Source organism: Coregonus lavaretus, assembly GCF_964263955.1.
Source record: "Coregonus lavaretus genome assembly, chromosome: 31".
Taxonomy (NCBI): Eukaryota; Metazoa; Chordata; class Actinopteri; order Salmoniformes; family Salmonidae; genus Coregonus; species Coregonus lavaretus.
In genome coordinates, this window is record NC_140018.1 from 2,360,499 (window position 1) to 2,383,105 (window position 22,607).

The 22,607-nt window shown below is 46.7% G+C and overlaps 1 protein-coding gene across 1 annotated transcript; it reads right to left on the reverse strand.

The window, feature by feature from the left end:
• Positions 1–6,114: 6,114 nt before the first annotated feature.
• LOC311106449 (serine/threonine-protein kinase PDIK1L-like) lies at positions 6,115–14,331 on the reverse strand. Its single transcript, XM_084148787.1, has 4 exons — positions 14,211–14,331; positions 12,009–12,879; positions 11,331–11,571; positions 6,115–7,384 (listed from the first exon to the last, which is right to left on the reverse strand). The coding sequence occupies exons 2-4, from the start codon at positions 12,810–12,812 to the stop codon at positions 7,146–7,148; spliced, it is 1,284 nt and encodes a 427-aa protein (XP_084004913.1). The 5' UTR covers positions 12,813–12,879; positions 14,211–14,331; the 3' UTR covers positions 6,115–7,145.
• Between the last annotated feature and the right edge of the window lie 8,276 nt (positions 14,332–22,607).

A 22,607-nucleotide genomic window follows, 5' to 3' on the forward strand; every position in this document is an offset into this window, starting at 1 on the left:
TGTCCTCCAAACACGACGAGTTGAGTTTTTACCAAAAAGTTCTATTTTGGATTCATCTGACCATATGACATTCTCCCAATCCTCTTCTGGATCATCCAAATGCACTCTAGCAAACTTCAGACGGGCCTGGACATGTACTGGCTTAAGCAGGGGGACACGTCTTGCACTGCAGGATTTGAGTCCCTGGCGGCTTAGTGTGTTACTGATGGTAGGCTTTGTTACTTTGGTCCCAGCTCTCTGCAGGTCATTCACTAGGTCCCCCCGTGTGGTTCTGGGATTTTTGCTCACCGTTCTTGTGATCATTTTGACGCCACGGGGTGAGATCTTGCGTGGAGCCCCAGATCGAGGGAGATTATCAGTGGTCTTGTATGTCTTCCATTTCCTAATAATTACTCCCACGGTTGATTTCTTCAAACCAAGCTGCTTACCTATTGCAGATTCAGTCTTCCCAGCCTGGTGCAGGTCTACAATTTTGTTTCTGTTGTCCTTTGACAGCTCTTTGGTCTTGGCCATAGTGGAGTTTGGAGTGTGACTGTTTGAGGTTGTGGACAGGTGTCTTTTATACTGATAACAAGTTCAAACAGGTGCCATTAATACAGGTAACGAGTGGAGGTCAGAGGAGCCTCTTAAAGAAGTTACAGGTCTGTGAGAGCCAGAAATCTTGCTTGTTTGTAGGTGACCAAATACTTATTTTCCACCATAATTTGCAAATAAATTCATTAAAAATCCTACAATGTGATTTTCTGGAGAAAAAAAATTCTCAATTTGTCTGTCATAGTTGACGTGTACCTATGATGAAAATTACAGGCATCTCTCATCTTTTTAAGTGGGAGAACTTGCACAATTGGTGGCTGACTAAATACTTTTTCCCCCCACTGTATTTTCCATAAATACATAAGAAATATTATAGCCTGGGTACCGGTCTGTTTGTGCCATCATGCCACTTGTCATGTTTGGCATCACAAGGAGGAGAATGATAGCACAAACAGATCTGGGCCCAGTTTAGAAACATTACACAGCTTGGATTATGGTAGAACTGTTAACATAAACAGCATGGTAATACAGAATGTGTGACTGGAGACTTGGAGAATTGCCCCATGTAATTTCCTCATTGAGCATGCATTTGTATTATAAACTGCATTTACTATTCAACTCGGCTTAGAAAGCTTATCCATCTGAAAGCATGCACAATAAATGGAACGATTAATTCTAGGAGCATGAAACGAATGGGAAAATGTTTGTATGAAAAGTGTTACTGTTGTTTAACATGGGGATTCAGTAAACCATTTAGTGTAAACGTCAACAACTGTGTTTGCTACATGGTAATCTCTCTTCCCCCGAGATTAGCACCAAGACTGATTAATAACATCTCTAGTCACAAACGGATATATCAGAGAATGCCTGTGTTGATAAGATTTTTAAAAAAAAAATCTAATTATACTGCATGAGTTTCCTGTCAAAAACAGAGTAGAGAAATATCAACTGTAACGTTTTTCAGCTGTCCGAAAATCATAGAACATTTAAACTTTTCCCCCAAAAAATCTGCGTTTGTCTCTTAAAGGCCATTTGCGGTAAAGTATCTGGCTCCATCATCATGGCAGCACTTCCTATGATGACGAGGAGCCAGTCCAATTACATCTCTATCAGTCCTCAATCAACAGCACTGACCGAGTGGCCTGATCAGTCCCACTGACTGCATCCCAAACGGCATCCTGTTCCCTATATAGTGCACTACCTTTGACCAGAGCCCTATTGGGAACAGGGTACCATTCGGGATGTCGCCACTCTCCAAATAGGAGGCCTGTCATTTGAAAAACGGCGAACAATAAACTGACCCTCTTTGTAACTGAAACCTCTTATGTGGAGACCATGGGCACGTTTAAGAGGCAAGGCTAAATCAACCGGCTGTAGATGAAAGTGGAGGAGTGAATTCGGGGGAGGTGCATACGCGACAGCCGAAAGTTGGACACTAATGTGGTTTTCCAACAGCAACGCTCAGATCAACATGGCAGTATTTCTAAAAGGGTTTCTTTATATCATGTTGAAATAAACATGGCTCCAACACCGATATCACACTCACAAACTGAAGTCATTAATTAATATTAATTAATTAATATGCCATTTAGCAGACGCTTTTATCCAAAGCGACTTACAGTCATGCGTGCATACATTTTTTTACGTATGGGTGGTCCCGGCGATCGAACCCACTACCCTGGCGTTACAAGCGCCGTGCTCTACCAATTGAGCTACAGAGGACCACAAATCATGTGTGTACAATCAATTAGTGAGAGAGCCTCAAACATCACATCCATTTGTATAAATCCACTGTATACATGAATCATGGCAAAGTTTGGTTCCTGTTTCATTCATGTCTTAGGTCACGTTTGCATGAGTCAACAACAGGGAAAAAACCGAATGATTGGTTGACAATAGAGTCTCCCACAATGCAAGCGATGGCTGCAGAATGAAGTTGGTGAACAGCAACTGCACAAACTTGCTGTCGACTGCAGTCAAAACTTCATAACCTTTGATCACACGATTTTTGTAAAGTTCATGCTGTCGACATATAGGCGTTAGTAGGATCATTTTTATCACCATAATGCAACACACTTTGAAAGATCAAAAGTGATCCGCTCGAACGTGCCCCATGTCACATATTCCCACAATTCTTCAGTCAGTGTGGTGTTGGTGGAGTCAAAGATAATTAAGTCTGAACGAGAAAGCCCTACTGAACGAGAAAGCCCTACTGAACGAGAAAGCCCTACTGAACGAGAAAGCCCTACTGAACGAGAAAGCCCTACTGAACGAGAAAGCCCTACTGAACGAGAAAGCCCTACTGAACGAGAAAGCCCTACTGAACGAGAAAGCCCTACTGTGCGCTGCGTAATTCCCTGGAACCAATGTCGTGACTTTACTGTGTGTTACTGTTTCACTTTCAACACTGACGCAATGGGGCCAATATCGCTTATCTCCCCTTCTGCTCCCGCTCTGTCTGCTATTAGCTGTGAAATCTAAAACGACTATCCACTGTATACATGAATCATGGCAAAGTTGGTCACGTTTGCATGAGTCAAACTAAAGAAAAGTTTTCGCCCAAATCGCTGAGCGCGAAAACATCATTTTGGTGAGATGAGTTCAGGATTTGTGTAAATTGGTGTGTACCAACTCTCAGGCTTGCTGTGACTGGCAGAATCATATCAACTAAAGCATAGCCTGGAGGGGTTGATGAGTGGTCCTCTGTAGCTCAGCTGGTAGAGCACGGCGCTTGTAACGCCAAGGTAGTGGCTTCGATCCACGGGACCACCCATACACGAAAAAAAATGTATGCGCGCACGACTGTAAATCGCTTTGGATAAAAGCGTCTGCTAAATGGCATATTATTATTATTACAACAGCCCATGAAACGCTGTTGGACTCTCTCAATGTGTGGGTTGCTCAGCAACAAGTTTATGACAGGACCCAAAATCACCCTAAATTGACTCAATCTAAACTGATACACTGAAAAAGATACATAAAAAATCTCACCTGCTCGATTGACATAACGCCATTCTAAATACACTACATGATCAAAAGTATGTCGACACCTGATTGTCGAACAACTCATTCCAAAATCATGGGCATTAATATGGATTTGGTCCCCCCTTTGAGGTCGGGCACTAATGTTGGGCAATTAGGCCTGGCTTGCAGTCGGCATTCCAATTCATCCCAAATTGGTTTGAGGTCAGGGCTCTGTGCAGACCAGTCAAGTTCTTCCACACTGATCTCAACAAGCCATTTCTGTATGGACCTCGCTTTGTGCATGGGGGCATTGTGATGCTGAAACAGGAAACACCCTTCCCCAAACTGTTGCCATAAAGAATGCCAGTGTATGCTGTAGCATTAAGAATTCCCTTCACTGGAACTAAGGGACCTAGCCTGAACCATGAAAAAGCCCCAGACCATTCCTCCTCCACCAAACTTTACAGTTGGCACTATGCATTGGGGCAGGTAAGGTTCACCTTGCATCTGCCAAACCCAGATTCGTCCGTCGGACTGCCAGATAGTGAAGCGTGATTCATCACTCCAGAGAACGCATTTCCACTGCTCCAGAGTCCAATGGCGGCAACCTTTACACCACTCCAGCCGACGCTTGGCATTGCGCATGGTGATCTTAGGCTTGTGTGCGGCTGCTCAGCCATGGAAACCCATTTCATGAAGCTCCCGACGAACAATTCTTATGCTAACGTTGCTTCCAGAGGCAGTTTGGAACTCGGTAGTGAGTGTTGCAACCAAGGACAGACGATTTTTACACGCTTCAGCACTCGGTGGTCCCATTATGTGAGCTTGTGTGGCCTACCACTTCGCGGCTGAGCCGTTGTTGCTCCTAGACGTTTCCACTTCACAATAACAGCACTTACAGTTGACAGGGGCAGCTCTAGCAGGGCAGAAATGTAACGAACTGACTTGTTGGAAAAGTAGCATCCTACGACGGTACCATGTTAATCTTCAGTAAGGCCATTCTACTGTCAATGTTTGTCTATGGAGATTGCATGGCTGTGTGCTCAATTTTATACACCTGTCAGTAACAGGTGTGGCTGAAATAGCAGAATTGACTAATTTGAAGGGGTGTCCACATACTCTATACAGTGCATTCGTTAAGTATTCAGACCCCTTCACTTTTTCCACATTTTGTCACGTTACAGCCTTATTCTAAAATGGAATAAATAAATACAAATTGTAATCTACACACAATACCCTATAATGACAAAGTTCATTTATTACAAATAAAAAACAGAAATACCTTATTTACATAACTATTCAGACCGTTTGCTATGAGACTCGAAATTGAGCTCAGGTGCATCCTGTTTCCATTGATCATCCTTGAGATGATTCTACAACTTGATTGGGGTCCACCTCTGGTAAATTCAATTGATTGGACATGATTTGGAAAGGCACACACTTGTCCATAAGGTCCCACAGTTGACAGTGCATGTCAGAGCAAAAACCTAGCCATGAGGTTGAAGGAATTGTCCGTAGAGCTCCGAGACAGGATTATGTCAAGGCACAGATCTTGGGAAGGGTACCAAAACATGTCTGCAGCATTGAAGGTCCCCAAGAACACAGTGGCCTCCATCATTCTTAAATGGAAGACGTTTGGAACCACCAAGACTCTTCGTAGAGCTGGCCGCCCGGCCAAACTGAGCAATCGGGGGAGAAGAGCATTGGTCAGGGAGGTGACCAAGAACCCTATGGTCACTCTGACAGAGCTCCAGAGTTCCTCTGTGAAGATGGGAGAACATTCCAGAAGGACAATCATCTCTGCAGCACTCCACCAATCAAGCCTTTATGATAAGAGTGGCCAGACGGAATCCACTCCTTAGTAAAAAGCACATGACAGCCCGCTTGGAGTTTGCCAAAAGGCACATAAAGGACTCTCAGACCATGAGAAACAAGATTCTCTGGTCTGATGAAACCAAGATTGAACTCTTTGGCCTGAATGCCAAGCGTCATTTCGGGAGGAAACTTGGCACCATTCCTACGGTGAAGCATGGTGGTGGCAGCATCATGCTGTGGGATGTTTTTTAGCAGCAGGGACTGGGAGACTAGTCAGGATTGAGGGAAAGATGAACGGAACAAAGTAAAGAGAGATCATTGACGAAAACCTGCTCCAGTTCTTGAGTGGCCCAGCCAGAGCCCGGACTTGAACCCGAGCGAACAGCTGAAAATAGCTGTGCAGCGACGCTCCCCATCCCACCTGACAGAGCTCGAGAGGATCTGCAGAGAATAAATGGGAGAAACTCCCCAATAACAGGTGTGCCAAGCTTGTAGCGTCATTCAATAGACTCGAGGCTGTAATCGCTGCTCAAGGTGCTTCAACAAAGTACTGAGTAAACGGTCTGAATACTTAAGTAAAATGTGATATTTCAAATTCTAAAAACCTGTTTTTGCTTTGTCATTATGGGGTATTGTGTGTAGATTGATGAGGGGGGAAAAAACAATTTAATCCATTTTAGAATAAGGCTGTAACAAAATGTGGAAAAAGTCAAGGGGTCTGAATACTGTGTATACAAAAGTATCTCAAATGCAAAAATGAACTGAGCATCATATTGATTAAAGTCACTAATGACACTCACAAACGCCACAAATATGTATTTATTAAATCACATTCCCTTAAAATAAAATGTTACAGTTTAATACGTATATACATCAAGTGGTATCTTCAAGCAGCGCTATAAATCATTCAAGTAAATTCCATGATTAATGAAACAATAAATATTTGGTGCAAACTGGGACCATTTCTAACCAAAACGTAGCCCCCATAGGCTAGCGAACCAAACAGTGAAAGCATGTAACGTACTGTTTGTAGCATCGAAGACAAAACCCCCACTCACTCCCTAACCCAGTAAGGTCTGTTGGTGTACCAAAAAGAACAGTTAGCTTCCCTCAGAGTCATAAGACTAGGGCCCGGTTTCCCCAAAAACATCTTAGAACCGTAGGTTCCTGTGTAGTAGTAGATCTGTTCCAGATCACCAGTGGTTACCATGATACTGGCAAGTTAGCACAAATTGCTTTTTGAGCATTAGATGGCTAGGGCATTGGTCACCAAGGTTGTGGGTTCAATTCCCTGTACGGACCACATAAGAATGAATATATTGATAATATATTGTGGTCCTCTGTAGCTCAGCTGGTAGAGCACGGCGCTTGTAACGCCAAGATAGTGGGTTCGATCCCCGGGACCACCACATACACAAAAATATGTATGCACGCATGACTGTAAGTCGCTTTGGATAAAAGCTTCTGCTAAATGGCATATTATTATTGTTATTATTATATGGATAAGAAACAGATCACCAGTGGTTAGCATGGTACTGACTAGTGGCAACATCAACCCAAGGTTGTGGGTTTAACTCCGTCACAGTCCCTCACACAGCTAGTAGATAAGATTGACTACGAGTTTCAGTACATTGGATATAGAAGCTCGGTCACCGTCTCTGCATCCCAATACGCACTCCATTCCCCATCTAGTGCACTTCTTTTGACCAGGATCCATATCCCAGTATAATGCACTACTTTTGACCGAAACCCTATGTACACCCTGGTCAAAAGTAGTGCACTATAAAAAAGGGGATATGGGGTAAGGTTTGGGACGCAACCTGTTGTACGTGTCACTGTGAGTCCTCCTCCAAGGCAGAGAGGACCCTGTCTTCCAGCTGGGCGGCGGTGGGCCGGGCGTCAGGGTCGGAGGCCAGCATGTCCAGTAGCAGGGTGCAGACAGCCTGGCCAGGAGGGGGCGGTAGAGGTGGGGCGCGGCGGGACTTCATGGGGATACACACCTGGAGGTCCGGGTTCTCACACAAGGCCTCGCCCAGGGGCATCAGCCAGCGGGCCTTACACACGTACGCACCTGTAGGAACACACAGGAAAAAAAGACTGTATATCAGTACTAAACATCCTTAAGGCGTCCGCATGCTTCCCAGCCGAAACAGTTCGCTAGAGTTTGTGCATATATTATGACGACATTTTGTGACGTTTTGGACTTTGGTGAGGGTTTTTTTCCGGCTGTTTGGGCACACCATTTCCCCCCCCCGGGAGCCGATGTCTACGCCCCTTCATCGGTGATTGGTCAAGAGTAGGGAATCTTCAATAAAGTCGTCATTCAACAAGCTTTTTTCTCATTTTTCAAGTGAAGGTATATTAAAAGGGAGTATCCATGAACACTGGTTCGGTTAGCCCATTTCTGCTAGGAGCCAGCCGAACTGAAGCCTGCTAAGAGCCAGCTGAACTGAAGCCTGCTAGGAGCCAGCCGAACTGAAGCCTGCTAGGAGCCAGCCGAACTGAAGCCTGCTAGGAGCCAGCCGAACTGAAGCCTGCTAGGAGCCAGCCGAAACTGAAGCCTGCTAGGAGCCAGCCAAACTGAAGCCTGCTGACCCCTTTACACACATACATACACGTAGGAACACACAGGTACAGGACAGATATCAGTACTGCAGTCTGTGAAAATATAATCTTTGTATGTAGACCAACAACAAACCATCATCTTTAATCCTTCAACCAGGAGAACATGACCAACTGTAATAATTACTGTAGTACAACTATCATCCATCCATGGGCTCTGGGAAGACTAAACAAAATGGAGGCGGGGGAGTAATGAGCCACTATTTTACTGGCCTGGGAAGTCTCCCTCCCTCCCTAACTCACCCCATCCATTCAGCCACCAGACCACGGGCAACATAATGGAGCCTCAGTTTCCCGTTTTATATTCAAATCCAGTATTGTCTCCGGTAACAAGAGCCGTTTTCATTCAGGTTGATAACACACTTCAAACGAGGTGGGGAAGGAAGGTATTTTATTTTAAACCTGTAGCAGAGCGTTTCCCTCCAACAGAGCTGCTTGTGGCGCAGAGACATTTTAGAGAATGAAATCTGACAGTCTGACTGCTTCATCATCATCATCATCCTCCGACTCTGAAGAGCCAAAATGAAACCGGAGCGTAACTAACCCCTCTGAATCTTTTCACAGAGAGTCAACATAGATCCATAGGCTGCCACAGATAGTCAACATAGACTTGTTTTCCATAGGCTGCCACAGATAGTCAACATAGACTTGTTTTCCATAGGCTGCCACAGATAGTCAACATAGACTTGTTTTCCATAGGCTGCCACAGATAGTCAACATAGATCCATAGGCTGCCACAGATAGTCAACATAGATCCATAGGCTGCCACAGATAGTCAACATAGATCCATAGGCTGCCACAGAGAGTCAACATAGATCCATAGGCTGCCACAGATAGTCAACATAGATCCATAGGCTGCCACAGATAGTCAACATAGATCCATAGGCTGCCACAGATAGTCAACATAGATTTGTTTTCCATAGGCTGCCACAGGTCGAGACAACACACACACCCTCCCCTGTGTGGAGCCCTCCCTCCCTCCCTCTCTCTAACTCACCCAGTTGTTCCTGTGTGGAGCCCTCCCTCCCTCCCTCTCTCTCTCTAACTCACCCAGTTGTTCCTGTGTGGAGCCCTCCCTCCCTCCCTCCCTCTCTCTAACTCACCCAGTTGTTCCTGTGTGGAGCCCTCCCTCCCTCCCTCCCTCTCTCTAACTCACCCAGTTGTTCCTGTGTGGAGCCCTCCCTCCCTCCCTCTCTCTCTCTAACTCACCCAGTTGTTCCTGTGTGGAGTCCTCCCTCCCTCCCTCCCTCTCTCTAACTCACCCAGTTGTTCCTGTGTGGAGCCCTCCCTCCCTCCCTCCCTCTCTCTAACTCACCCAGTTGTTCCTGTGTGGAGCCCTCCCTCCCTCTCTCTCTCTAACTCACCCAGTTGTTCCTGTGTGGAGCCCTCCCTCCCTCCCTAACTCACCCAGTTGTTCCTGTGTGGAGCCCTCCCTCCCTCCCTCCCTCTCTCTAACTCACCCAGTTGTTCCTGTGTGGAGCCCTCCCTCCCTCCCTAACTCACCCAGTTGTTCCTGTGTGGAGCCCTCCCTCCCTCCCTCCCTCTCTCTAACTCACCCAGTTGTTCCTGTGTGGAGCCCTCCCTCCCTCTCTCTCTCTAACTCACCCAGTTGTTCCTGTGTGGAGCCCTCCCTCCCTCCCTCTCTCTCTCTAACTCACCCAGTTGTTCCTGTGTGGAGCCCTCCCTCCCTCCCTCTCTCTAACTCACCCAGTTGTTCCTGTGTGGAGCCCTCCCTCCCTCCCTCCCTCTAACTCACCCAGTTGTTCCTGTGTGGAGCCCTCCCTCCCTCCCTCCCTCTAACTCACCCAGTTGTTCCTGTGTGGAGCCCTCCCTCCCTCTCTCTCTCTAACTCACCCAGTTGTTCCTGTGTGGAGCCCTCCCTCCCTCTCTCTCTCTAACTCACCCAGTTGTTCCTGTGTGGAGCCCTCCCTCCCTCTCTCTAACTCACCCAGTTGTTCCTGTGTGGAGCCCTCCCTCCCTCTCTCTCTCTAACTCACCCAGTTGTTCCTGTGTGGAGCCCTCCCTCCCTCTCTCTCTCTAACTCACCCAGTTGTTCCTGTGTGGAGCCCTCCCTCCCTCCCTAACTCACCCAGTTGTTCCTGTGTGGAGCCCTCCCTCCCTCCCTCTCTCTAACTCACCCAGTTGTTCCTGTGTGGAGCCCTCCCTCCCTCCCTCTCTCTAACTCACCCAGTTGTTCCTGTGTGGAGCCCTCCCTCCCTCCCTCTCTCTCTCTAACTCACCCAGTTGTTCCTGTGTGGAGCCCTCCCTCCCTCCCTCTCTCTAACTCACCCAGTTGTTCCTGTGTGGAGCCCTCCCTCCCTCCCTCTCTCTAACTCACCCAGTTGTTCCTGTGTGGAGCCCTCCCTCCCTCCCTCTCTCTCTCTAACTCACCCAGTTGTTCCTGTGTGGAGCCCTCCCTCCCTCCCTCCCTCTCTCTAACTCACCCAGTTGTTCCTGTGTGGAGCCCTCCCTCCCTCCCTCCCTCACCCAGTTGTTCCTGTGTGGAGCCCTCCCTCCCTCTCTCTCTCTAACTCACCCAGTTGTTCCTGTGTGGAGCCCTCCCTCCCTCCCTCTCTCTAACTCACCCAGTTGTTCCTGTGTGGAGCCCTCCCTCCCTCCCTCACCCAGTTGTTCCTGTGTGGAGCCCTCCCACTCTCCCTCTCTCACCCAGTTGTTCCTGTGTGGAGCCCTCCCTCCCTCCCTCCCTCTAACTCACCCAGTTGTTCCTGTGTGGAGCCCTCCCTCCCTCCCTCCCTCTAACTCACCCAGTTGTTCCTGTGTGGAGCCCTCCCTCCCTCCCTCCCTCCCTCCCTCACCCAGTTGTTCCTGTGTGGAGCCCTCCCACTCTCCCTCTCTCTAACTCACCCAGTTGTTCCTGTGTGGAGCCCTCCCTCCCTCCCTCTCTCTAACTCACCCAGTTGTTCCTGTGTGGAGCCCTCCCTCCCTCTCTCTAACTCACCCAGTTGTTCCTGTGTGGAGCCCTCCCTCCCTCCCTCCCTCCCTCCCTCTCTCTAACTCACCCAGTTGTTCCTGTGTGGAGCCCTCCCTCCCTCCCTCCCTCCCTCCCTCCCTCCCTCTCTCTAACTCACCCAGTTGTTCCTGTGTGGAGCCCTCCCTCCCTCCCTCTCTCTAACTCACCCAGTTGTTCCTGTGTGGAGCCCTCCCTCCCTCCCTCCCTCCCTCCCTCTCTCTAACTCACCCAGTTGTTCCTGTGTGGAGCCCTCCCTCCCTCCCTCCCTCCCTCTCTCTAACTCACCCAGTTGTTCCTGTGTGGAGCCCTCCCTCCCTCTCTCTAACTCACCCAGTTGTTCCTGTGTGGAGCCCTCCCTCCCTCTTTCTAACTCACCCAGTTGTTCCTGTGTGGAGCCCTCCCTCCCTCCCTCTCTCTAACTCACCCAGTTGTTCCTGTGTGGAGCCCTCCTCCAGGAAGGTGAGTCTCTCCAAGACGGCCCAGAACATCACCCCCAGGGAGAAGATGTCTGCCTGGGCCGTGTAGCTGAGGCCGCCCCACACCTCTGGAGCCATGTAGAAGTCAGAGCCACACGTAGAGGAGAAGTGCTGTCTGGTCAGACTAGTGTCTCCTTCCATCCCCTGGCCTCCCTCAACGCTCATCTTACTCAGGCCAAAGTCAGCCACCTAGAGGAATGTAAGATTGAAGAAGACAGGGAATATTATTACAGTCTCAAGCTCAGGATTTAAATGAACTATGTGTTTGGCTGTTTAAAAAAAAATACTAGCTAATGATCCTTTCACCCAATTAGTATAACTTTTCTTACAGTTACATGTACTTTTCAGCGGGGACCGTGGTTACACTGAAGTGTTCAGCGGGGACCGTGGTTACACTGAAGTGTTCCGCGGGGACCATGGTTACACTGAAGTGTTCAGCGGGGACCGTGGTTACACTGAAGTGTTCAGCGGGGACCGTGGTTACACTGAAGTGTTCAGCGGGGACCGTGGTTACACTGAAGTGTTCAGCGGGGACCGTGGTTACACTGAAGTGTTCAGCGGGGACCGTGGTTACACTGGTTGCACACACACCCCTTTCACTTCCCTTTGAATTTCAGTGTACCTACCTTGACGAGAGGCCCGTTAGGCGTGAGAGAGACCAGCACGTTGTCTGGCTTCAGGTCTCTGTGTACGATGCGGAGGCGGTGGAGGAAGGCCATGGCTGAGCTGAGCTGTTGGACCACGCTGTGGTTCCTCTGGCTGTCTGGAGGTCTGGACAGCAGGTAGTGGTTCAGGTCTCCCCCATCACAGTACTCCATCACCAGCCACAGGGCCAAGCAGCGCCTGGGACCACGGTTCTCCTTTTCTGCTGTGGGGGCTGGTCTCTTTCTGGGCCTGGAGAGGCCAGAAATTTTCCTCACAGGCGTTTTGGACATGGACAAGTCAGAGTTAGTTCTTTCCTGGGATTTGGACCTGAAGAAGTCTGACTCTGAGTTAGTTCTCAATCTGCTCTTGGTTCTGGATCTGAAGAGACCACCCGAGTTAGTTCTATTCTTAGTTTTAGACCGGGAGGAGTCCGACTTAGTCCCTTTCTCCTCCTGGTTCTGCTCTACCCCCACCACGCTCCCCTTCAGGGCGCTCTCCACCAGGTCCAGAGGCAGCCTGCCTGGCCTGAGGGGCTGCAGGGTCTTGGGTCCGGTCTGCAGCAGGCAGCCATGGAGGGCGATGACGTTGGGGTGGTTCTTGGCCGTAGCTCTCATGGCCCACAGCTCCTGGAGGTAAAGCTCGATGCACTCTGGGCTACTGCAGGGCAGGCGTTTTATGGCAACCCGCTGGCCTGTTTTGGACATGTGGCCTTCGAAGACCACACCGTAGCTACCTCGCCCGACCTCCCTCTCGAGGGTGTACAACTCCTCCATCTTCTGACTCATATTATCAACAGGAACTTGGATTGTTCTTAGATTCTTGGTTTGAAGTCAGTGTTTGAGTTTACCATGTCTACAAAATGACAAAATATTGTTAGCTAGTTGTAGCGATCATGAAATTGATGAGACGTGATATCATCTCAGCCTTTCCTGTTTGAGCAAATAAACTTAGCAAGCTAGCAAGTAGCTCTCGAGAACCCAAGGGTGCTACCAGCTTCCCCCGTTTTGGGTTCTCAGCTGATTGTCTGGAGGACAGCTGGGACCATGTGAACTTCAATCCCACTACAATTAGAAACGTTAATTAATCCTCACTTGCGATACATTTTTGGAAACATTTGGAACTTAACTGAAATAACAGCGAGAAAGAATCTTTCAAATACAAAAGATACAGTTAATGTAAGCAGTTTAGCAAAGTTGTATCCTGGTTGCACCCAGCTGAATTTTCAAAAACGAGATAAGAAACTTCCTCCCCAGTCATGCTCCATTGGGGAGAATCTCAATTGCATTTCCTTGATTCCTCGCGTATATGAATGTTAAGTTACAAATGTTTCCAAAACTGTATCGAGTACGAGGCGCATTTGCGTTTAGACAGAGAATTTGGCCAGTGTCGGGGAGATCCCCTCAGGCTGAAGACGGCTTAGTGAATAGCCCAAAGGCCGCAGATGGCGATATCGAGTCATTTCATCTTACTGTCCAAAGGCATTGTATGCAACTGGCTATACACTCGGATCGCCAGTGGACCGGTTCATAAATAAAACTTCCATTCAAGCTGCAAATGCGTCTATTTCCTCCTTAACTCGATTTAATGGCATACACTTTCTTTATGAAACACAATTTTCCACCACCATGCTAGTAGAGCTGCATTACAATGCCTTTGGATGGTAAAATAAAAATGTATGCACTCACTACTGTAAGTCGCTCTCGATAAGAGCGTCTGCTAAATGACTAAAATGTAAATGTCAAATGAATGAATAGACGGTATAATGTTTAATAACATTTACCATCTATTTGAATGGGCAAATGTTAACTACATAGAAGCCCGCGAGACTTTTCTAACGTTAACTTGATTATCTAAATTGTCAACATGTTGTTCACTAACAGTCATTAACAACAGTAGCTAAAGTAGTTAGCTAACTAGCTAGCTAAATTTAGTCAACTTTACATACTAGAGTCAAATGTGGGTACCTAGCTAGTTGAGAAGAACATAACAGTAGCAATGTTCTTTCAACTGACTTTCACTTTTCAAAAATAATCTACCAGAATTGGACATTTAAATCGCTTGCCTTGGTAACCATTGAGCGTCCTTCTGGGCTTGGGAGTTACAGCTGGCTAACTGGTTAGCTTGCAGCTTGCTAAATGTATCGGAACATTTTTATTTAGCTACATTACGTAAATGACACTTACCCATGGAGTTTATATTTTTTTTCCACTAAAAGTAAATTATAGCTATGTGTATCTGTTTACTTGGCTAACAGATTAATCTGAAACGGACAACACCATCGTCGAGTCAAATGAAAACAAAGATGGATTTGCAGAACTTCTGTCTCCCCTTGGAACGTCCCGCTCTTAGACAAACGTGCGCTGTGATTGGCTACAGTAATAACGTAATAACGTTAACTTGTATCATTGGCCAATCAACAAAGATGCATTATTGATATAATTCGAAATGTCCAATGTCCGAACGTTTCATATAATTGAATGAAAATGGTGGATACATGAAGATAGTTCGCTCAGGCCGTTTGCCATTGAAACAAAAGTGTCAGTTGCGGTCTACTTAACAGGGTGTGTCTCCCATAGTCACCAATGCAATAGCAGCTGGGTGTTCTACTTAGTTCACTGACTGTCAGTAGCCACGTTTCCATCCACAGTTTTTATGCTAGTAAAGTCATACTGTATTTTTTTTTAAATAACGAGAGCTGTGATGGAAACAGGTAGTTTCGGTACAATTTTATAAATGCCGACAGATAATTTATTCAGTCTAGGGGTGCATTCGTAAATTCACTCTGGCTGTCTACTCCGATTTCAGAGCACTCAACTGAGTGTGCCAGAGCCCAGAATAACTGACGAATTTACAAACGCTCAACACCAGTTGAATATGGCCGGTGTCAGTAAATGTCGGCAAAAAAAGCGTCATTAAATTGTTGCCAGCAGCACAGTTAGTCACCAACGCTCTGGATAACATGAAAACAGCCTAACCAGCTCTGCTAGGGCTAGTAAAATGGTCAGAGTGAGGTGTTCTCTCATTTGTCTGGAAGTAGTTAGCCAACGTTAGCTTGGGTGCTTGACTGCACTTGTGAAGTCAGAATGCTTGGATCAACCCTACTCCTCAGCCAGAACGTCCAATGTGCGCTCTGAACGCTCCAAGAGCGAAACGCTCTGAATTTACAAACAAACAACCTGAATTTAGGAACGCCAGAGGGCACTCTGAGCGCGCACTGGCACTCCAGATTGAATTTATGAACACACATCAAGATGGCGCCCTCGTGACTAGATCTTAGGAAACGTAACCTTATTTTATTTTTTTATGTATTTTTTACTTTATTAGCTGAGGAAATATTTTGATACAGCCGGGAAGAACTATTGGATATCAGAGCGGCGGTAACTCACCAGAACTACCAGCATTACGACCAGGAATAGACTTCCCCGAAGCAGATCCTTTGTTCGCTCTCCCCAGAGCAATTGAACTGATTCCAGAGGCTGACCCAAAACATCGCCGGCGGAGGAGAGGCACTCGCGGCGGCCTGCTGGTTCGACTTAGGAGGCGCGTACACCACTCACCACTTCCGAGTATATTACTCGCTAATGTTCTGTCTTTGGATAACAAAGTTGATGAGCTCAGGGCGACCATTTATTTCCAGAGAGACATCAGGGCCTGTAACATGGCTCTCTCGGGATACTCTGTCGGGATCAGTCCAGCCAGGGGGATTCTCAGTTCATCGTGCAGATAGGAATAAATATCTCTCCGGGAAGCAGAAGGGCGGAGGTGTGTGTTTCATGATTAATGACTTATGGTGTAATTGTAGTAACATACAGGAACTCGAGTCCTTCTGTTCACCCAACCTAGAATACCTCATAATCAAATGCCGACCGTATTATCTCCCAAGATAATTTTCCTCCGTTATAGCCACAGCCGTTTATATCCTCCCCCTCAAGCCGATACCACGACGGCCCTCAAAGAACTTCACTGGACTTTATGCAAACTGGAAACCACATATCCTGAGGCTGCGTTTATTGTAGCTGGGGATTTTAACAAAGCAAATTTGAGGACTATGCTGCCGAAGTTCTAATCAACATATCATTTTTACATTTTAGTCATTTAGCAGACGCTCTTATCCAGAGCGACTTACAGTTAGTGAATACATATTTTTTTTATACTGGCCCCCCGTGGGAATCGAACCCACAACCCTGGCGTTGCAAACGCCATGCTCTATCAACTGAGTACATCCCTGCCGGCCATTCCCTCCCCTACCCTGGACGACGCTGGGCCAATTGTGCGCCGCCCATGAGTCTCCCGGTCGCGGCCGGCGGCGACAGAGCCGGATTCGAACCAGGATCTCTAGTGGCACAGTTAGCACTGCGATGCAGTGCCTTAGACCACTGCGCCACTCAGGATATCGACTGTAGTACTCTGGATCACTGTTATTCAAACTTCCGCGAAGCTTACATGGCTCTCGCCCGCCCTTCCTTTCGGCCAATCTCACCACGACTCCATTTTGCTCCTCCCTTCCTATAGGCAGAAACTCAAACCCGGAAGTAACCCGTGCTAAGAACTATTCAACGCTGGTCTGACCAATTGGAATCCATGCTTCAGGATTGTTTTTATCACGCGGACTGTGATATGTTCCGGGTAGCTTGCGAAAAATAATTTAGACGAATACACCGATACTGTAACTGAGTATGTCAGGAAGTGTATAGGAGATATCATACCCACTGTGACTATTAAAACCTATCCTAACCAGAAACCGTGGATAGATGGCAGCATTCGCGCAAAACTGAAAGCGCAAACCACCGCATTCAACCATGGTAAGGTGACTGGGAATATGGCAGAATACAAACAGTGTAGCTACTCACTCCGCAAGGCAATCAAACAAGCAAAACGCCAGTATAGAGACAAAGTGGAGTCGCAATTCAAAGGCTCAAACATGAGACGTATGTGGCAGGGTATACAGACAATCACGGACTACAAAAGGAAAACCAGCCACGTCGCCGAGACCAACGTCTTCCTTCCGGACAAGCTAAACACCTTCTTCACCCGCTTTGAGGATAATACAGTGCCACCGACGCGGCCCGCTACCAAGGACTGTGAGCTCTCCTTCTCCATGGCCGACGTGAGTAAGACATTTAAGCGTGTTAACCCTCGCAAGGCTGCCAGCCCAGACGGCATCCCTAGCCGCGTCCTCAGAGCATCCGCAGACCAGCTGGCTGGTGTGTTTACGGACATATTCAATCTCTCCCTATCCCAGTCTGCTGTCCCCACATGCTTCAAGATGGCCACCATTGTTCCTGTACCCAAGAAAGCAAAGGTAACTGAACTTAAATGACTATCGCCCCGTAGCACTCACCTCTGTCATCATGAAGTGCTTTGAGAGACTAGTCAAGGATAGGAAACAACACCTCCACTTCTCTGATCCTCAACACTGGGGCTCCACAAGGGTGCATGCTCAGCCCCCTCCTGTACTCCCTGTTCACCCATGACTGCGTGGCCACGCACGCCTCCAACTCAATCATCAAGTTTGCAGACGACACAACAGTAGTAGGCTTGAATACCAACAATGACGAGACAGCCTACAGGGAGATGGTGAGTGTCCTGGCGGAGTGGTGCCAGGAAAATAACCTCTCCCTCAATGTCAACAAAACAAAGGAGCTGATCGTGGACTTCAGGAGACAGCAGAGAGAACACGCCCCCATCCACATCGACGGGACCGCAGTGGAGAAGGTGAAAAGTTTCATGTTCCGCGGCGTACACATCACTGACAATCTGAAATGGTCCACCCACACAGACAGTGTGGTGAAGAAGGCGCAACAGCTTTTACAGATGCACAATTGAGAGCATCCTGTCGGGCTGTATCACTGCCTGGTACGGCAACTGCACCGCAGGGCTCTCCAGAGGGTGGTGCGGTCTGCCCAACGCATCACCGGGCGCACACTGCCTGCCCTACAGCACCCGATGTCACAGGAAGGCCAAAAAAATTATCAAGGACATCAACCACCCGAGCCACGGCCTGTTCACCCCGCCATCATCCAGAAGGTGAGGTCAGTACAGGTGTATCAAAGCTGGCACCGAGAGACAGAATCTGTTTTTTAATCTCAAGGCCATCAGACTGTTAACTAGCCATCACTCCCACCTGGTTACTCAACCCTTCACCTTAGAGGCTGATGCCCTATGTACATAGACATGGAATCACTAGTCACTTTACTAATGTTTACATATTGTTTTACTCATCTAATATGTATACACTGTATTTTAGTTAATGCCACTCCGACATTGCTCGTCCCAATATTTATATATTTCATTCTTTAACTTTTAGATGTGTGTATTGTTAGATACTACTGCACTGTTGGAGCTAGGAACACAAGCATTTCGCTACACCCGCAATAACATCTGCTAAATATGTGTATGTGACCAATAAAATTCGATTTGATTTAATATGGTGTCAAATCCGAAATCCGTTTCAGAAGTTGAGCGAGCACTAGCTGGCGTGCACGAGCAAGATGAAACATTGCAAACACTGAGTCAAGAGAGAAGAAAATGGTTGAACGAGCAGAGGATGGGTCCTGCGAGTGCACAGGCCAGTCAAGAGCGCATATTAACCTTGAGAGCTTGCAAGTGTGACTGAGCGAGCAGAACATCATTGTCACAGATCAAAAATAAAAAATGTCTTAAAACAGCACATAACTGTAATCAAAGAAATGTCATTCAAACGTGTAAAAAAAAGTCATTTGAATGCATTCAATTGTCCACCAGCAATAGTCACTTGTCCTTGTCAAGTTTTCACTCTTAATTTCTCAAACTGCTGTCTCTCAAGTCTTGGATTTGAGCAGGGTTGCCAGGTTTAGCTAACATTTCTAGCCCAATGACCCCCTCAAAAACAGTCCACAGGGCCTGAAAACTAGTCCAAATCTTTATTTCCACAGCAAGAGAGGAGTTACCACATTTATCCAATAAACCCTTTTTCCATAATGTTATGGAGCGAATTAAGGAATTATCAAAGTAATTGTACGACGTAGGCTAAGAAGCAAAATTAGGTTTTCCATCAAAATAATAATTATTGCGATCTTAAGAATACAGCGCATTCGGAAAGTATTCAGACCCCTTCCCCTTTTTTCCACATTTGTTACGTTACAGCCTCATTGTCACGTCTCCTCCCCTTGCTCCCCTCCAGCGCTCTGATTCGCCGGTCTACTGAGCCACCGGTCTGAGCGCACCACCCTCGGCAACACCGGAATGGATACCCAACGCACCCTAAATCACCTCCAGCGCACCTGAACCTCAATCTCATCACCACCACTATATAGCTGTTCAGGGTTGTGTTGTGTGTGATTGTTAGTGTCGTGTCGTGTGCTCGCTCTGTTGTTGTTCTCTTGCTCAGTGTTAAGCAAACCTTTACATTGTTGACGTCTGCGTCCTGCCTCTTCGTATCCTCAGTACTCGTCACACTTATTCTAAAATTGATTAAATTAATTGTTTTCCCTCATCAATCTACACACAATACCCCATAATGACAAAGCGAAACAGGTTTTTAGAAATGTTTGCAAACAGAAATACCTTATTTAAATAAGTATTCAGACCCTTTGCTATGAGACTCGAAATGGAGCTCTGGAGCATCTTGTTTCCATTGATCATCCTTGAGCTGTTTCTACAACTTGATTGGAGTCCACCTGTGGTAAATTCAATTGATTGGACATGATTTGGAAAGGCACACACCTGTCTATATAAGGTCCCACAGTTGACAGTGCGTGTCAGAGCAAAAACCAAGCCATGAGGTCGAAGGAATTGTCCGTAGAGCTCCGAGACAGGATTGTGTCGAGGCACAGATCTGGGGAAGGGTACAAAAACATTTCTGCAGCATTGAAGTTCCCCAAGAACACAGTGGCCTCCATCATTCTTAAATGGAAGAAGTTTGGAACCACCAAGACTCTTCCTAGAGCTGGCCGCCCAGCCAAACTGAGCAATCGGGGGAGACGGGCCTTGGTCAGGGAGGTGACCAAGAGCCCGATGGTCACTCTGACAGAGCTCCAGATGGGAGAACCTTCCAGAAGGACAACCATCTCTGCAGCACTCCACCAATCAGGCCTTTATGGTATAGTGGCCAGACGGAAGTCACTCATCAGTAAAAGTTACATGACAGCCCGCTTGGAGTTTGCCAAAAGGCACCTAAAGGACTCTCAGACCATAAGAAACAAGATTCTCTGGTCTGATGAAACATCGATTGAACTCTTAAGAAACAAGATTCTCTGGTCTGATGAAACATCGATTGAACTCTTTGGCCTGAATGCCAAGCGTTACGTCTGGAGGAAACCAGGTACCGCTCATCACCTGGCCAATGCCATCCCTACGGTGAAGCATGGTGGTGGCAGTATCATGCTGTGGGGATGTTTTTCAGCAGCAGGGACTGGGAGACTAGTCAGGATCGAGGGAAAGATGAACAGAGCAAAGTACAGAGACAACCTTGATGAAAACCTGCTCCAGAGCACTCAGGACCTCAGACTGGCGCAAAGGTTCACCTTCCAACAGGACAACAACCCTAAGCACACAGCCAAGACAATGCAGGAGTAGCTTCGGGACAAGTCTCAATGTCCTTGAGTGGCCCAGCCAGAGCCCGGACTTGAACCCGATCGAACATCTCTGGAGAGACCTGAAAATAGCTGTGCAGCGACGCTCCCCATCCAACCTGACAGAGCTTGAGAGGATCTGCAGAGAAGAATGGGAGAAACTCCCCAAATACAGGTGTGCCAAGCTTGTAGCATCATACCCAAGAAGACTCGAGGCTGTAAAAGTACGATCTTTGTCCCCATGTGCAGTTGCAAACCGTAGTCAGGCTTGTTTATGGCGGTTTTGGAGCAGTGGCTGCTTCCTTGCTGAGCGGCCTTTCAGGTTATGTCGATATAGGACTCGTTTTACTGTGGATATAGATACTTTTGTACCCGTTTCCTCCAGCATCTTCAAGGTCCTTTGCTGTTGTTCTGGGATTGATTTGCACTTTTCGCACCAAAGTACGTTCATCTCTAGGAGACAGAACGCGTCTCCTTCCTGAGCAGTATGACGGCTGCGTGGTCCTATGGTGTTTATACTTGCGTACTATTGTTTGTACAGATGAACGTGGTACCTTCAGGCGTTTGGAAATTGCTCCCAAGGATGAACCAGACTAGTCGAGGTCTACCATTTTTTCTGAGGTCTTGGCTGATTTCTTTTGATTTTCCCATGATGTCAAGAAAAGAGGCACTGAGTTTGAAGGTAGGCCTTGAAATACAACCACAAGTACACCTCCAATTGACTCAAATGATGTCAATTAGCCTATCAGAAGTTTCTAAAGCCATGACATCATTTCCTGGAATTTTCCAAGCTGTTTAAAGGCACAGTCAACTTAGTGTATGTAAACTTCTGACCCACTGGAATTGTGATACAGAGAATTATAAGTGAAATAATCTGTCTGTAAACAATTGTTGGGAAAATTACTTGTGTCATGCACAAAGTAGATGTCCTAACCGACTTGCCAAAACAATAGTTTGTTAACAAGAAATTTGTGGAGTGGTTGAAAAACGAGTTTGAATGACTCCAACCTAAGTGTATGTAAACTTCCGACTTCAACTGTAAAATAAACTGTGGATGCTAATGTGGTTTATGACTGAGATGTGGTTGTCCCATCTAGCTATATTAAGATGAATGCACTGTCAGTCACCCTGGATAAGAGTCTGCTAAATGACTAAAATGTAAAATAATATGCTGCCAGAGATCCCATTGTGCTGATAGAGATCTTAATACAGATTGGCTTGGAGAAGAGACAGACAAGGATAAATGCACAGAGGCTAATTTGTTTTTTTAAATTTCTTTATACAGAATATTTGCATTTAAAGCCGAAGCAACTATGCTGGGGTAAAATCACAAATTCTGTCATCTCATTTCTCTGTTATGAGTGTCAACAACAAAAATAAAAAAAAAAGCAGAAAAACATTGATCTCATCTAGATATCAAAGCAAAAGATAAGGTAAAAAAAAAAAAAATGTGCTCAGACATTCACCTCAGAAAGGAGTTAAATTCATAACGAACTGGCATCCGGATGACATTGGAAAATGAGCTGATATATTGATATATAACGACTAGACAATCAATAAAAAGAGACTCCTACGATATGAAGGTCCCAAATTAGAAATCAGCAGGATCCATACATTCACAAGGACATCGTGATAAAGCGCTAGCCACTGATAAACGGTCTGTCTGGTGCTAGGACACAGAATGGAGTACAGTCACAACATAGGGACAACAAAACACAGATCATTTTCTACACAGATTATTTTCCTTAAAGTAGCTAGGTTTCCATCCAATTGGAGACAGAATAATCTAAAAAATCTGCATAAAAAAATAATCTGCATATTTTTCCCACCAGGGATGGGTTTCCATCAAATTGACAATGATGTGCGTGACGACAGAGCACACATTAACTTGATGGTTAAATTCCCACGTTCCCCAAATAAAAAAGTTAAAATGGGTTTCCATCTTATTTTCAACTCTGCTGATGGTTGTCAAGAAAACGGTTGCGTTCTATAGGCGAATGTGCCCACCTCGTAGATACAGTGAGGCTA

Excerpts from the sequence above, each read along its gene's own strand:
- LOC311106449 (XM_084148787.1), bottom strand. The coding sequence starts at position 12,812 with ATGAGTCAGAAGATGGAGGAGTTGTACACCCTCGAGAGGGAGGTCGGG. Across the intron at positions 11,572-12,008 it reads CTAACGGGCCTCTCGTCAAG|GTGGCTGACTTTGGCCTGAG; the intron begins GTAGGTACACTG and ends ACATTCCTCTAG. Across the intron at positions 7,385-11,330 it reads CTCCACACAGGAACAACTGG|GTGCGTACGTGTGTAAGGCC; the intron begins GTGAGTTAGAGA and ends GTGTTCCTACAG.